This window comes from Botrytis deweyae (assembly GCF_014898535.1).
Source record: "Botrytis deweyae strain B1 chromosome Unknown BDEW_004, whole genome shotgun sequence".
Classification (NCBI taxonomy): domain Eukaryota; kingdom Fungi; phylum Ascomycota; class Leotiomycetes; order Helotiales; family Sclerotiniaceae; genus Botrytis; species Botrytis deweyae.
This window is the reverse complement of record NW_024066211.1, coordinates 919,646-934,949: the sequence shown is the minus strand read 5'-3', so window position 1 is coordinate 934,949 and position 15,304 is coordinate 919,646. Positions and strand designations below refer to the sequence as shown.

General features: G+C 44.8%; 4 protein-coding genes across 4 annotated transcripts; 1 reads left to right on the top strand and 3 right to left on the bottom strand.

Annotated features, from left to right (window-relative positions):
- On the bottom strand, positions 1-1,854 carry EAE98_002298 (uncharacterized protein). The gene is made up of 3 exons (XM_038949918.1): positions 1,755-1,854; positions 1,470-1,657; positions 1-1,378 (listed from the first exon to the last, which is right to left on the bottom strand). Exons 1-3 carry the CDS (start codon positions 1,755-1,757, stop codon positions 388-390), a joined length of 1,182 nt encoding a protein of 393 aa, XP_038813657.1. The 5' UTR covers positions 1,758-1,854; the 3' UTR covers positions 1-387.
- A 360-nt stretch (positions 1,855-2,214) lies between these two features.
- Positions 2,215-3,720, top strand: EAE98_002297 (uncharacterized protein; the record flags this gene model as incomplete). The annotated part of the gene is made up of 1 exon (XM_038949917.1): positions 2,215-3,720. The coding sequence occupies one exon, from the start codon at positions 2,215-2,217 to the stop codon at positions 3,718-3,720; it is 1,506 nt and encodes a 501-aa protein (XP_038813656.1).
- A 2,488-nt stretch (positions 3,721-6,208) lies between these two features.
- Positions 6,209-7,135, bottom strand: EAE98_002296 (uncharacterized protein; the record flags this gene model as incomplete). Its single annotated transcript, XM_038949916.1, has 2 exons — positions 6,209-6,830; positions 6,924-7,135. The coding sequence occupies 2 exons, from the start codon at positions 7,133-7,135 to the stop codon at positions 6,209-6,211; spliced, it is 834 nt and encodes a 277-aa protein (XP_038813655.1).
- A 461-nt stretch (positions 7,136-7,596) lies between these two features.
- EAE98_002295 (uncharacterized protein) lies at positions 7,597-15,048 on the bottom strand. Its single transcript, XM_038949915.1, has 4 exons — positions 14,589-15,048; positions 14,192-14,516; positions 8,173-14,126; positions 7,597-8,118 (listed from the first exon to the last, which is right to left on the bottom strand). The coding sequence occupies exons 1-4, from the start codon at positions 14,835-14,837 to the stop codon at positions 8,071-8,073; spliced, it is 6,576 nt and encodes a 2,191-aa protein (XP_038813654.1). The 5' UTR covers positions 14,838-15,048; the 3' UTR covers positions 7,597-8,070.
- Positions 15,049-15,304: the final 256 nt, after the last annotated feature.

The following is a 15,304-nucleotide window of genomic DNA, read 5'->3' as shown; positions in this document are numbered from 1 at the left end:
AGTTTAATAATAATGAGATTTTACTACTGTCACCTTCCACCCTCGCTAAGAGAAAAGGGATTTTTACCCCAAAGAACAAATCACGAGAGTCTGATTTGGAGTTCTCAAAAGAATTAACTGTCTTGTCTGCTTCGATGGTGAAAATAGTGTGAAAACAGTGAGACTCAAGTTGGTTAAGTAGTGAGGTTGTGAACGCCAAGAATTGGGAGTCATTTGCAACATTTCCCATTATGAATTTACGGTAAATGACGGTAAAAAGTCGATCGAATTCTCGAACCTGCCCCAAACTCCAAATCTCCCTACCGGCCTAACATCACTATTATGGTACAATTAAGGGTATCTCCATTTCATCTATCCAGCCCCATTACGCCGACTCTTTGAGCAATCTCACAGTCCATTCGCCTGACCACCTCGACTTCTCCTTCGAGTGATACGGGCCGTACCTCCAGTACCACCTTCACTAAAACTTGTACCCAGGCCAGAATCACTTCTCCTACCAGCTTGCCAACTCCCTTCCCCGTCTTCATCTTCATCGTCCGCATCCCCCCCAAGCGGCAGAATCACCGCTTCTTCCAATATTTTATCTTCCTCGTCCTCTTCTTTCTTGATGCCTACTGGTGGATATATTAATGGCATTTGACCCCTTACAGTTGGAAATGTTCTCGGAGTATCTGAAAGATCTGGCTCATCATCCGTTGCCTCTTCTTTGATTGCATCTTCACTCTTTTCGATCTCTTGTCCCTTTCCAACCCTTTCTTTCTCCCTTCCTCCAAAACATAACTTCAGAATTGCCCACCCAACAATACACCCTAGCATTTCCGCCCCCCAGAATGCGCCCACCCCGATGATCGCACTGCCAATCCTCCAATTCCACATCCACCACCGTAGTCCACTTAATTTCGCTCTCATAAATATCCTGCATCCATATATTTGTACTTCGCCCGAGTCTTTCTCGATGACCACTTCCACTGCACTTGGTATGTTCTTGTTTCCTCTTGGAAAACTAACACCTTCCGCCATTTCCACGGTAATTTTCTCGTCTTCTCTCTTCCACCCAAGCACATACAGTGGTGCATTTATCAGCTTCCCCAATCCAGATACCAACTCACTTTCGTATGTCAGAATTGTAGGTCGCCGAGACGAGAAGAGTACATCTTCATTCTTGGTGATTCTTGATAGGGGTAGTAGATGTTCGACGCCTGGTACCAAGCTAGGGGTTTTATAATTCGGTCCAAGGAAATTCACATGGATCATAAAATTTCCGGCGTTCAAATTGAGAGGAGAACGTGGCATGTGCAGTTCCAGTTGAATATCGTATTCTTGACGTGTTACAAGGGAATTGTCGAGGGGTACAATGCCATGTGGATGCTGGCCTGGTCTGCGGTTGTTCCTGTGTTAGTAGTTATTTGTTCATTACATCCACAGCGATGCCACCCACAGTGGCTTCTCAAACGGAATGATATACGCACGCAAATTGTAGCCAAACCGTCCTTTCCACCCCAAGGGCTGGCACCCAGCTCCAATAAAAGCCCGCATAAGCTACCACAGCAAACCCAAACAGCACAAGTGATGTCGAAACAAATAATATAGTATTGAGGTATGTTTGGCGCGCTGGCTTCGAGGTCGCGATCGCAATCGGCTTACGAATCATGGTATCCTATTCTCAGATGGATGGTTAGCAATCTGAAAATGAGAAATGTAATAAGTTTGTCGGAAGGAAACTGGTGCGCGGTAGTGAGATTGGGAATAATTACCATTATTATGGGTGAACTTGATATTGCATTACATTATTTGTGATAAGAACCAATGTGAGAACATGGAAGTCTTTCAAGTGCAGCTTGACGCGAATGCGCGTTCCGCTGTGAGGTTGGTGGGCGATGTTTATAAGACAACGCTTGTGTGAGATAATGACGTCGGCTCCAAGCAACCCCTGTACTTAGCTTGTGATTAACTCCCGGTGAGCTCAGTGTCTGGTGGTAATCTTGTGAATTCGATTGCAATTATCATCTTACCTGAGCTACGTCGAAAACTCACAAAATCAATAAAAACTTACCAAACTGGACCTTTAATAATGATAAAGCATTAGAGTACATACACGACCTGATATGATTTTCCGCCTTGAATAGCCTCATTGCTGTCGCAAACAATCAAGCTCACAAATCTTCATCTGCGCCATACAATACAACTCGACCAAACGCAAAATCACCGGGCACAATGGCATCCCAAGCCGACATGCAAGATCTCCTCCGTCTTCTCACAACCGGCCGTAATAAAGTCCCAATGCTTACAGCAATGCAACGGGTTAAAGCTTTACAAATCGCATCCATAAACCCCTCCATTTCAGCTGTCGCATCCACGCCGCTTGATACACTCCAGTCCGCGCTTTCTCTTGATGAGAAAGCCGCAAAGTCTCTAATTACAGCGTGTAAGAATGCCAGTAAAACGGCAGGCAAACGATCCGCAAGCGAGACTGGTGCCACAAGTCAAGGAGCGGCGAAACGCGTTAAAACATTCGAATCGGCGTATTCTTTGCCAGTCGAACAAACGGAGGAGGAATTGGAGAAGAGTCTGGAGCTACCAGAGAGTGTGAAGGACTGGGACAGGGTTGAGAAGACGACTATTTATACGAACAGAGCGCCGCTAGTATTGGCATGGGCATTGCAATTATTGAAGTATACGATGCCGGGACAGGGATTAAGTGGGAGATTGAGTTTGGCGCAGGCGCTGGTTAGTGTGAACAGTAAAAGTAAAGCAGAGAGCCTAGGTCTGAAAGGGAAAGGGAAAGATGAGGATGAAGGAAAAGGATGGCCAAAGGTAAAGATAATGGGGAGGGAGATCGGCGTGTTGAAGAGAGGAGGCTATGATGGGCCGGAGGAAGTCAAAGGAGAGATTGGAGTTAAGCAGGAAGAAGAAAATCTTACGGTTAAAAACGACTCGAATGATGAATGGGCCGTCTCTACACCCATAACATCTAAGGGCTCAACGTTCATTGCTCGCTCGATAACTGTATCTTCACCCAGCCAAGCTCGCACCCATCTTCAAACCCTCCTTAAGGATACCTCCATTTCGGATGCAAGCCATAATATGACAGCCTTCCGTGTTCAAGGTGAACATGGAATTATTGAAGACTGTAAAGATGATGGCGAATCAGGTGGCGGCAAACATATTCTGGGAGTGCTCCAAAATAATAATATAGCTGGGGTTCTGCTTGTTGTGTCGAGGTGGTATGGAGGTGTTATGTTAGGACCTGACCGCTGGCGGATTATGTCACAAGTTTCTAATGATGCATTGTCACAACGCTTAAGAGTCGCGGGAAACATCAGAGGAGGAGAGCAATTGTGGGGATTAGACATTGAAGCTATTAGTTCGTCGGGTGGAGGAAGTATGCCTATTCATAGGCCAGAGGGGGCGAGAAAATATATCCTGAATGCCTTTGCTTCGCCTCCCGTCGATGAAAATGAGGAGAAAGGGAAGGTTAAAAAGAAGAAAACTGCGAAAGCGTTAGCTGAAGAAAAAGAAGACAATCTAGGATTGCTGATGGGAGCACTAGATTTGTTATTTGAGAGTTGGGTAGAGCATATTGGAAAGGAGGAGTTAGATAGAAGGGCTTGGGGATGGTATGTGCAGGTTAGACCAGAGGTGGAGAGTGGTGTTGCAGGGTGGGGTGGAAAGGGGGTTGTAAAGTTGAGTGAAATATTGGCATTGAGGAGGAACCCGTGAGATGGGTAAACAAGTGAGTAGATTCCTCATGCTTTGATTGGTACTACGTAAGAAGGATATATATGAACAGTGGCGTGAACAAACTTATTAAAGACAACACTTCACTTGCTCTAGCTCAGCTAACTCTGCAACCAAAAGCCTGTGTACTCTATTCTAGTGCCTTTACCTATCTGATTCGACACGGGAAAGAGTTCTTTCTTCTGGACTGAGCTTACAATCCACTGGGTCGCACGATAGCGCAATGGTTAAGTGTTCTATCATCTATGGCAGATTGCAAATCGAAAGCACCGACTATCATACATTTACGCTGTGGTGACTGTTCACTAAGAGCTCTAGTCTGAAACTATGTAGCTCTTTCATGAAATGATGGATCATCACCGTGCTCCCGCTACCAACATGAAGCATATCTAATATCTCTGAGATGGCCTTCAACAATGGCCGTGGCACAACAGAGGCCAGTTCATATCTAATAATAACTTCATTCCGCTTCGTTATTATTTCGAGAGGCTGAGCGGTATTGGCATAACTACCAGATATGGGAGCCTGGATTGATCGCAAAAGGGTGCCAGATTAATCTCGGCCAGGTCATGAGCCTACATCTTCCTTCTGCTCTGTTTCGATATCGAGATGTGGCAAAGTAAATAACCAATATTCTGTACCGTATAGCTTCGAGGTATTTAGGCAGCGGCCTCAACTCGTGAAAGCGCCTCTCAATACAGATACATCAATCAATCTTTGACATTGACCTGCGTGGGAAAAGTATTCGTTGTTGGCACGGAGTCTTCTGAATCTAGAGGTGCCCGTTCAAACTCAGTAAGCTTGTACGCTGCACCTGTGTACATTCATCGAGTAAATTTATCATTTTAGTTTCGTTCTGGGAAGAAGACGCTGTGAATATATTGAAATTTGAAACGCGAATTTCTGTCCCCTTCTCAACTCCAACAGCGCGGTGGTCTTTATCCTAGTGGCTTTTCAATTACCATAGTTGTAGTTGTATTCTTTCTTCAAATCTGAGTAGCTGTCATTACCTACCACGAGTCATTGTTTCCGCAATATTGAGTCAATCGATCTGATAAAAATCCAATCATAATAGAATTATTATTACCAATGTCTGTCGCTGTCGTCAGTCATCATTTTTCCCGAGATATTAAATGAATCAATTTGATAGATTTTCGAATCATAATGATATGAATCAATGCCCTGATAACTACTACTTAAACCTCAGCTGTCCTCGAAATCCCTCGCACTTCCTTCTGTAGACGTCCTCGCATTCACATGGAAAACAGCGAAACGTCCTCGAATCCAGCACTGTTTCTCAACACACCAATACATACATCTCCGTCGACAAGATCTCACACCAATCTATCCCATGCGAAATCAATACATATAAGTTCAGTGCCCTAAAACACACCGAGCGATGTTGTGTTTACTAAGTGTTAATACAATCTATAGATCATGCCCTCCAAGGTTTACGAATCTCCTACTTCTCCTACTTCTTCTACTTCTTCTACTTCTTCTACTTCTCCTATTTCTCCTACTTCTCCAATAGCTCCAAAACCATAAAACCAGAATTCCACAAAGGGCAAACAGTGCACTGGACACCAATCGGACACCCAGATATGACAATGATAATACACACAGAGGGATTCCCATGCAAAGCGAAGATGAAACATCTCGGACAATTCAAACATGTTCACTATCAGTACAATTTGAGGCATCCAAACACTGGCGAGATCCAAACGTTGATTAGCGAGCCTTGGCTAAGCGCAGGAGACGTCAGCGAAGATTGTGGTAGAGCTAGTGCGCAAAATCCTAGTGTTAGTTGTGGAGAAACAAATCTCTCAGTTTTGTTGGAATAATCCTATATAATGAATGAAGAAGAATTGTTTTGGTGGGACTGACTTCACCTTCACCCATCCTCACAAAAACAAAATTGAATCAATCTGAGACTGTAATGAGTATAAAACAGAAAGTGGGTGACGTTTTGTGATTTTAGGTATCTCATATTCTTCGATTTCCGGAATCGCTATGTGGGGAGGATCAAGCAGCCCATCTCATACATCGTAAGCGAACTCGTTAATAGGTAGTGTGTGAGCAAGGGATGATTGAATGACCTTAAGTCATTCGTAGCCTACTACAAAGGAGCTAGTTCTACAGCAAGGCCTATTTAAGGATTGCTTCTTCCGGTAATTATCTAGCTCCTTAAGTTGAATACACATTGACAACTAGAACCTACATCGTACGTCCTATGTCATACGTACTCTTCTCAAACCAACAGGTAGTATTGAACAGAAAAAGTATCTTTACTTACACACTCTTTTATTAGTTAGTATAACAAACTTTGTAGTACAGTTAACAAAAGTTATTTGCAATTGAATATCTTTGAGACCTGAATTTGACCCGATTGACGATGCAATTTGGATTCTAGATGGTTTCAAGACACAGTGACATAATCGAAAGCCTCCTCCATTCCAGCGCAATCGCGCAATCACCCAACCACATGACCCAACACCCCCGTAAGCGGATCATACCCCCCAAAAGCAATCCCCACCGTCTGCGCCGTCACCTCCAAGCCCTCGGGCAACACCTCCTCATTAGCCAACATCAACCTCTCGATCATCACCGCCAAACTCGCCAAATTCGTTTGCACACTCCCTCTTCTCCACCCTTCTCGATACGGCAACCGTTCCTCCTCAAAGAAAACCCTCACCCACTCTACATCCGCGATCCCCTCCACCGGATCCCCCAGCGTACTCAAATACAACGCCGTCTCTCCATAGCTCAATACAAAATGCTGAGCCGAGTATGAAAAATGTGGATCATGCTCTTCTTCGTATTTCACACGTGCGTATTTGGCGGCTGCGGCGACGGGGATGGATGTTTGGGGGGAAGTGAAGAATGCGAGGAATTGGTTGAAGATTGTTTGGTTGAATGAATAGTCATCGTGGTTTGGAGAGGAGTAGTAGTCGGCGCGGGAAAGCGATCCGTCGTGTTCGATGGGAAAATTGTGCTCGTTTAGATCATCGAGGTTGAAAGATGTAGCGAAGAGATTGCCTTGAACTGACAGTAGACCAGCGGTGCCAATGGCTGTGGCAAAATCGACACCCACGCTAGATTAGGGGTTAGACTTACAGTGATCAATCAATGTATTGTACGGTTGGGTGATAATAGACAAGGCTTGATGTGACAAAGAGAAATCATACTTCAAAGCAGCATCTAACGCGGTGATAACATCAGGGACCGTGATCCCTTTTCCATCATGCGGGAGAAATCCATGATTGGCGAGGGAGTTCATCGCGGGACATGGAGAACGAACATCACCTGGACCAGGTGGTGACCAATTCGTGAAGCTCCCTTGAGCATGTGCAAGAAAAACTGGCAACGCTGCTGCCAAGAAAATTATTTTACCAAACATTAGATCTGAAGGGCGTGAACTAATACTAGAAAAGAACAAATCTGAACACGGAAATAAGAATAGGGAAATGTATGGGTATCAATGTCATGTAAGTTATTTAGAAACACCCTTCATCAGTTCCTTGACATCTACCTGACAAGTTTATCATTCCCCTTTCTTTCCTAGCACGTCAAGCAGATATATATCATGTTTGTAAATATCTGGGAGCTCGGCCATGCTTGCGGAGTCCCCAATTTCCCGCTGTGGGGCAGCTCTGAACTTGAGCCTAATTAGCCACATTCAACTTTCATCAAACCAGAAACAGTGAGTTTCAATCAAAAAATGAGAAGATCTTTGCCAACTGCAGCGAAGGTTTCTCCACAATGTAATTCTAAGAAGAGCTAAGAACGGCAGTTGTGACCACATCGTCATAGTAATAAAAATAAATCCACCCATTAAATATTGTCAGTAATTAATCTCGTAGGTATGAAGGAGAACGATCATCACAAACGAACGTGATTATTTCCAGAAAAATATATTGAACTCCATTTATGATACATAAAAGTTTGCCGCCTTCCCACGTAACAGCAAGCAAGCCAAACCATTCCCACGCCATATGTCTGTTTTTCCACACGCCACCAGATTTTTTGCCCACCTTAAAATTCTGTCATACAGAAGGTAGGCAAGGAAACATTAATCATGTAAGATGCATTAAATAAAAGTTTTTGTCGTTCCCTGTTCCCACCATAAGTATAGCAGATCTTGCAAAAATCCCAATTCCTTTCACTCGCTATGCAGTAGACAAACCGGAAAGATCTGTAACATGGAACGCCGAATGTGACCTAAGAGGTTATGTAACAATGAGACAGATCTTGAAAATTTCAATCACTGGTGCGACATATCTATATGTTTGTGCCAGAATCAAATTATCCAGATCTGGTTGATGGTGTTTAACTTTATCTTGAGAGAGAACGCTGCACGATAACAGCAATCCGCTCAGCGACCTAGTTAAAATACTGTCAGTCATTTGAGCAAATTGAGAGGACCATGAATCTTACCTCTGGTGTCGACTTGATATATGGCAAGTCAAAGAATTTGTATTTGTTCTCGTTCTTGGCGAGTTCGATGACCATGTTAAGCACGCCCCAAGGGATCGGTAGGGACACAAATGCTCTTTCTAACAAAACGCGAAGAATTTGTTGACTGATATCCGACTCCTCTTGATCATTGACGTCATTTCCGAATAGTTCCAGGAGCGCTTGCACGAAGTAATTTGTATGGGCGTTAGGGAAACGAAGTTGGTTGACCATGCTTGTTAGAAGATAATGCCGAGCTTCTGGATTGAGTTCGTGAACAAGCATCGAGAGCAAAGCAGCATCAGTAGAACCGCGAGCAAAACTATTAAGCTCTCCCTTTTGACTTGCTCTCGTCACAGCGTACATACAGATGTGTAAAACGATAGACTCAATCAGCTGCAAGTCAACATTGACAGGGACGAATCCTGGACCGCTCACTTCGGTTTGCTTGCGTTGTATAGTATGAGTGATATGAGCCACTGCATCCTCCGAAGGGCCACTTTGTAAGGCTTGTTCGAGAATCTCATACAGACCTGTTGATTGTAAGGTTCCCTCGATATCAAGGCTGGCGATCTCTGGTGATATGCGGATCTCTTCAATACGTTCAATTTTCAATCCTGGCTGCAATGGATCTGGCAACTGAGTCTTTGTTGGATGAGCGTTGAGAATGAGATTCAACAATTGAACACAATGACTTGGCACGTTGGCACATAACTTCGACGAGTATGCAACTACGAAGTCAGGATAATCATGCTGTAACACAAGAAAGAATTTGAGAACTCCTTGATAAATATCCCTTGCCGCCAATGTCAACTGTAATGGCTTCAGTAGCTCGCCTGTATAGGACAGTAAACATTCCGCAAGTTTTGCAAATGGTTGCCACCCCATATCATCAGGAAGTCCCATCAATGGTACAAGGAAGAAGCGATGAGAGATCAAGGTCATCCAACCGTATACAAAGCCTGGGAAGTAAGCTGGTTGAAGTTTGATGAGCTTTTCAGCGAATGTCAGAATGATTTGGTGGTTCTCCGTTTCAGACAAATCAGTCGAGAAGGTGTTCAAATGACAAAGCATGGAAGAAAGAAGTCGTGTAAAGACCTTTTGATTGAAACCCTCACCACGCATCACATGATGATGATTTAAAACCAATGTTATGACTGATAGAACTGATTCCAAGAACGCGGCTTTATCACCCTTCACTTCGCCTTCGCGTTCATAGCCCCTAACCAGTAGAGATATAAGCTTTGCCAATGCATCGATAGGGACGTAGGCATCATTAAGGAAGCCATGTATTTGAATCTGTTGTTCAAAACGTTCGACTGATGTATCAATCGAAAGGCGTAAGAAAAGGCAAAGGTCTTCCTTATCGTTGATAAGCTGCCTGTTATACATGTGAGATATGAATACCAGCGCTGCCCTCTCCGGGGCAATGGGGTTGCTGAACAAGTGAATCCACTCCTCGAAAACATATTCCATTTGATCTTGACGAAAGGCAAGTCGATCATTTTGACTGCGACCGACGCTTTTTGGAAGGGCAGAGGCTGCAAGCTTTTCCTTGAGCTGCTGGCCAACTTCCAAGTTAGGCTCTTTTGAAATCCATTCGAAAGCGACTTCCAAACTTTTCGCGACATCAGTATACAGAGCTAGTGGTCGATCACATAAGAAAACTTGCTCCAAGAGCGAAAGGAAGAATTCTAGGGTCCCTTCTTTGCGCTCCGCCAAGGCGGTAGAGGTGGCAAAGTCGACGCGTGCCCAATCAATCATTTCAGCCTTGACCAATGCAATAATCAGTGGGACGTGGAGAAGCGCTTCTCCAACTTGCTGTCCAATGATCATGGAAACACGAACAGCACAACGACCACCAATCCTGATAATGTTCTCGAGTACATGTACTAAGCACTCAATCACCAAAGTGTTTTCACTTCCACTAAACACTATTCCACAGATTTGCTCTGCAATCCAGATGTCATAAGGTTCTTGTCCTTGCTGGCTTCTGATTATTAAACCGTATAAGGCATCCAGGATCTCGATGACGGGATGTGGTCGAGGGAGATCCATATAGTGCTGCTCAGGAATATCGGCAGTGGTTTGTTGCAAGTCAGCCAATAGCCTTTGCACCTTTTCCGGCAACCCTTGGGGGTTCATGGCCATGTTTGGCATTCTTCCGTTGGACAGAGCAGCTGAAGGCTGGCTGTAAGGGGCTTGCTGGTTGTTGACAAGTGGAATTGTAGGAGTCTCAGCGGGCGCTGGAAGGTTTGGAACCGTGGGAAATTGATCCCGCAGAAGATCATTGGTGATTGACGTTGTTGCATCAGAAGCTGTAGCAACGTGGGTCGTACCGGCCAAGGATCCAGCTACCGAGCCTCTATCTGCTAGAGGAAGTAGTCTAGGCTGACGAGCAAACTCATCGTAAATAGCCATTTGCTCCTGGTTAAGGCCAGACATTGACGGCTGCAACTTATACGGGCTTGGAATGGTCCAGGCCCAACGACTGAGTTGGGGATCGATGTATGGATCATCTGGTCGTCTGATGTGGTGAAGGCGCCGCGCTTCTAGTTCTGGCTCTAGTATCTCTTCGATTTCAGGAACAGCGCGTTCCTCGGCCTTCTTTTCGACCTGGCTACAGGCTAGATCGAGGTTGGAATTTACACACATGATTATGGTACCTTCAGGTAACTGATGCTCGACTGATAATGTTCTAATGTAATTTGTCATGCTTGCACGCAACGGCTCTTTAGAAGTGACCAGAGCGAGGCTACCAGCAGTCTTCTTGACCATGTTGATAGCTGCAGAGCGTACACGAGCTTCGTTGGGCTCTGTTGCAAAGTCCTTGTGTATCATCTGAGCGGTCGAAATGGCAGCAATAGTGACAGAACGTTCTACAACCGGTGAAATAATCTCATGAACTGCTCGGGTGATTGCAGTTTTGAGAATATCATGCAATTGGCGTGTGTTCACCATGTCGTTGCTAGGGGGGTAAGTGAGAAGAGGTCCGAGATCAGGCATGGTAGAAAGAATTTCTTGCGGGGAGAATCGACCACTGGCAATCCCACCTCCTAAACCATTCACAGAAAGGTTCTCGAATCTATCCAGGCCATCGGGTACTGCCATTGGCTCGGTGGCCTCTTCAATGGGTGGGATGCGGCTCTGGAATTCGGTAGAGGGCTTGATACTCTTATGATCCAGACTCAAACCTTTACAGAGCACTTCGATTTCAAACTTGAGGTTCAGCTTAAGCTCCGCGTTGTGGTATAATTCGATCAAAAGATGAATGATATCCATGAGCCACGGATTTGGTGGTTTGAAGACAACCGAGTTTCTGCCTTCGAAGAGAACTTTGCAAACGAATGGGATGACAACGATGAGTCTTTGCGTGTCACAAGCCTCGAGTAATAATTGCTTGAAAGCAATGTTCCTGTGCTTGACGGGCTTATCATTAGCAAGTGTCATAGAGCCCAACCAACCACCGAGATTCTTCAAATGCGTGCGGTCGATTGAAGACTGCAAAGTGCTTTCAGCATTAAGCAGCTTGGAAACACTGATAAAAGTCTCTCTTAATAGCTGGGTCCATAGGATCTTGTCTTCGAAAAGTTTGACTAGCTTAAGATATAGGACGTGATAGTTGGGCTGAACTTTAGCTCGTTCCTCCACTAAATGACCAGCGAACCACCTTTGATTTGTCTCATCAAGGGCGCTCTTTAATTCGATGAATTTCGATTGCACGTTGACCTCGGTGATGTTGTTCAACAAAAACTGCACTTTGCCTTGTGCTTCAGGGTCGGGGTCTTTGAAGTCTGCATTTGGAGGGAGAGGGTCCACGTTGATAGAGTTGAATGGTGGTGCAGAAGGTTCAGCTGAGAGCAGTACGTCAATATTGCCGTTTGTAATTCCACCCCCACCCCCATTCATTAAGTCGTTGTGCCCGTTGCGCAACATGTCTTCTTGTTGGTCGTGTATAACATTTTGTGCTCTTTTCCAGGGTTCCGTGCCTTCGAGACCAGGCACTTGCAGCAACTGATGACAGAATCCAGGCCACTCCGGTAAACGAGGTATGAATTGCAACAAAGCTTGTAATCCGAATTTATACATAGATTCTTCTGGGAGGTGATCTCGGACTGCTTCGAGAATCATGCCTAGACCAATCTCAAGAGGTAGGTCGGCAATGAGCTTATTCTGGATGATACCACCGAATAAAACAGCGGTTGTTGCAAGAGCCTCAAGCGGATAGGTAGAATAGAGGGTGTATTCATCAAAAAGACCATGTATCATACAGGCAAACACATCTTGCTGGTAGGGGTCACGGGCAGATTTGTAACCAGCCAATGCATCGACAATTTGCCGAACCTTGAGTTCTTGACTATACATTTGCTTATAATGCTGCTCCATCATGTGCTGTGCGTTTTCGCTTAGCATGTTGGTCACCAAGCCGTTGTTATCAATAATTCGGTCTAACTCGTCATCCTGGCCATAGTTTATCAAACGAGGGTAGGCGGTGATACAGGTTCGCTGTACGGCGATCAATTCTGCGGAAGGCTCCTTTGGTAAAATTTCCTCCAAGACATTCAACATAGCGAATACAGTTTTAACAGGTAGCATTATACTGTGTGGTTGCGAAGTTTTTTGACACACAATCTCGTGTTGAGCTTTGATACTCAGGAAAGTCAATAGAGCCGTGCCAAGTTCCTCCTCTCGTGGCGCATTGGTAGCCTTCCAGTCTTTGATGTCCAGATAGCTACGGGAGTGTGCTAAGGCAGCAAGATCGAGGCCGAAACCGTTAAGCATAGAGGCCAGTTCATGAAGCCATTCATGCTTTATAGCATGCTCTAATATAAGAGGAAGCTCGAGAGGTGCTTTAACATGTGCGTCCATTAAGCGTTGTGCCACCCAGGTCTTATCTTTTCGCCATAAGCTTGCTAAGACAAAATCATAGTGACCGTCGACCCTGAATAGGAAGCGTTCGAAAAGATTGTTGATTGTCTCCACTGCTAACTCAGGCCACGGTCTCGGTACGCCGAATGCTGAGACTAAGAATATATCCAGATTTGGTACAACCACTTCTTGGAACAATCGTTTCGCTTCAACTGTTTCTGAGTATTGGGTCTCTCTGAGGGCAACGATGAAGACGGATGTTAATGTGATAACGGATACAAGCGGATGCCTTACTGCCCATTCAGCACGCTCTCGAACCTCTGGCTTAGCATCGGCATAGTCGTCCAGCGTGAATGATGGCCTAAGCTTTGGAATGGTGGAAGCATCAAGCTCATGCGGATTTAAGGATGCATATGCGCTGATGAAGGAAAGCTGGGTTTCAGTATTTTGCCAGACACCACCAAGCAGTTGTGGAATAATTGCAGGGTCTTCAAGCGCAATTGGTCGAATAGCTTCGTAAACTGCTAGAAACTGCTGTGGAGATATCCTTAGATCTGGTGTGTCGAAATGCTGTACAACTTGCAGCCAACTGAACCCTGCGGGAACTTCCTTTCGAAGACTGCTAACGAATATTTGCGGAGAAAATGTAGGAGTTCGACTGATGGCAGTGTATAGTAAGGCATCAGAAACTTGTGCCTCGTCGAGATTGATATCCCCCGCATGTCGAATATAATTTCTGCATGTCTCCTCGTCCGACGTGAACGCCGCCCCGGTTTTTTGTATGTATAATATTAGTCCATTTCCTTCTGTAATTATCGACATTAGGAAGAGCGCCGCGAGAACTTCTGTGGGCGCGGGAATATCTTGTTCTGGATGGTCGCGAAAGCGGTAGCTGATCGCTCTAAACAGTAGAATTTGCGCTTGACGATCAAAATTCGGTGGATGACCTTGGATAAATCTATCGACTATCGTGGCGAGGAAGGATGGTGTGAGGTCTTCTTGACCTTGATTCACCTGAGATAGAGCTTCTACGAAGCCTTGATAATTTGCTGATAGGATAGCGTCGGCTATACAGTTGTGTTAGCTTTCAATGGAAAGGAAGGGATGGTGGGATGAGAAATAATGTAACAACCTTTGGTTTTAAGATCTGATCTTGATCCGGTTTTGAAAGCAAGTGCTAGAATTGTCTTCTCGAGCGCGTCTAGCTTGAAATGATCCATAAAGGTTGAAAGATCGAAATCACGAAATATGTCTTCATTCCCCGTCTCTATGGACTCCGCAATCTTCCCAGCCTGGTCGACATCATGGGCAACCTTGTGTACTTCATTTACTAAAATCTGATAGTTGCCTGAATTGAGAACAGGTCGATTAATGCCAGGAAATATCTGCGGTGCGTTGCCAACCACAAGTCGGCTGAAGTACTTTGAGAACACTTCCATGCCGTGCTCATCAACTAGCTATAGCAAGCAAGCTTCGTGTTAGATGGAACGTCAAGGTGATAAACAAATAAGAGCACGTAGATTACATACCTTTCTGAGCTGTTCAGCCTGTTGTTCCCACTTTGTGCGATCTTTATCTTCTTTAATCGTACCGAGTAACAGGTAAACCTGAGCGACGACAATTTTGTTGACTCCGCTACCACCGATTGGACTGTTTGTAGATGGACTTGCGCCAGCACTGAATGTACTATGATGCGAGCCGTGAGGTGAATGACTAACTCCTGTCACAATTGTTTGCGCCGGTGAAGGTGTGAAAGTCCCCCCTCTTGAATTCACCATCGAAGATAGTTGTATTTTGGCGCAGACCCACTCCCGCAGAGCTACCTCTCAATCTTGTTCAAGATGAAAGGTTGATCTATCTGGGAGGAGTGGACATGGATGAATCGTATTTTGATAATGCGCAACAATATTATAAGGTTCAAGCTTCAAAGGGAAGGAGGTAAAAGGTTTGTTGTTAAAGATTGAATTTGTGAAGGCGATGTGTTCTGTGGGGGCAGTTCGTTCGTTCTACTCAAGAATTGAAGTTGGATGTTCGTTTTCATCGCCTAACTGGTAAGGCTGTTACGGTATTATAGTATAACCTTGGCATCTAAGAAACGACGACCAAATGAATGAATAGCGAGGTACCTAGGGAGGTACAATGAATGGGAATGAATGAATATTGACTACTTTCTATTCATTCGACCATGAATGTAGAAGCAGAAGCTCTTTGTTTCTATCTTCACTTCAGATTTACTCATGGTTAC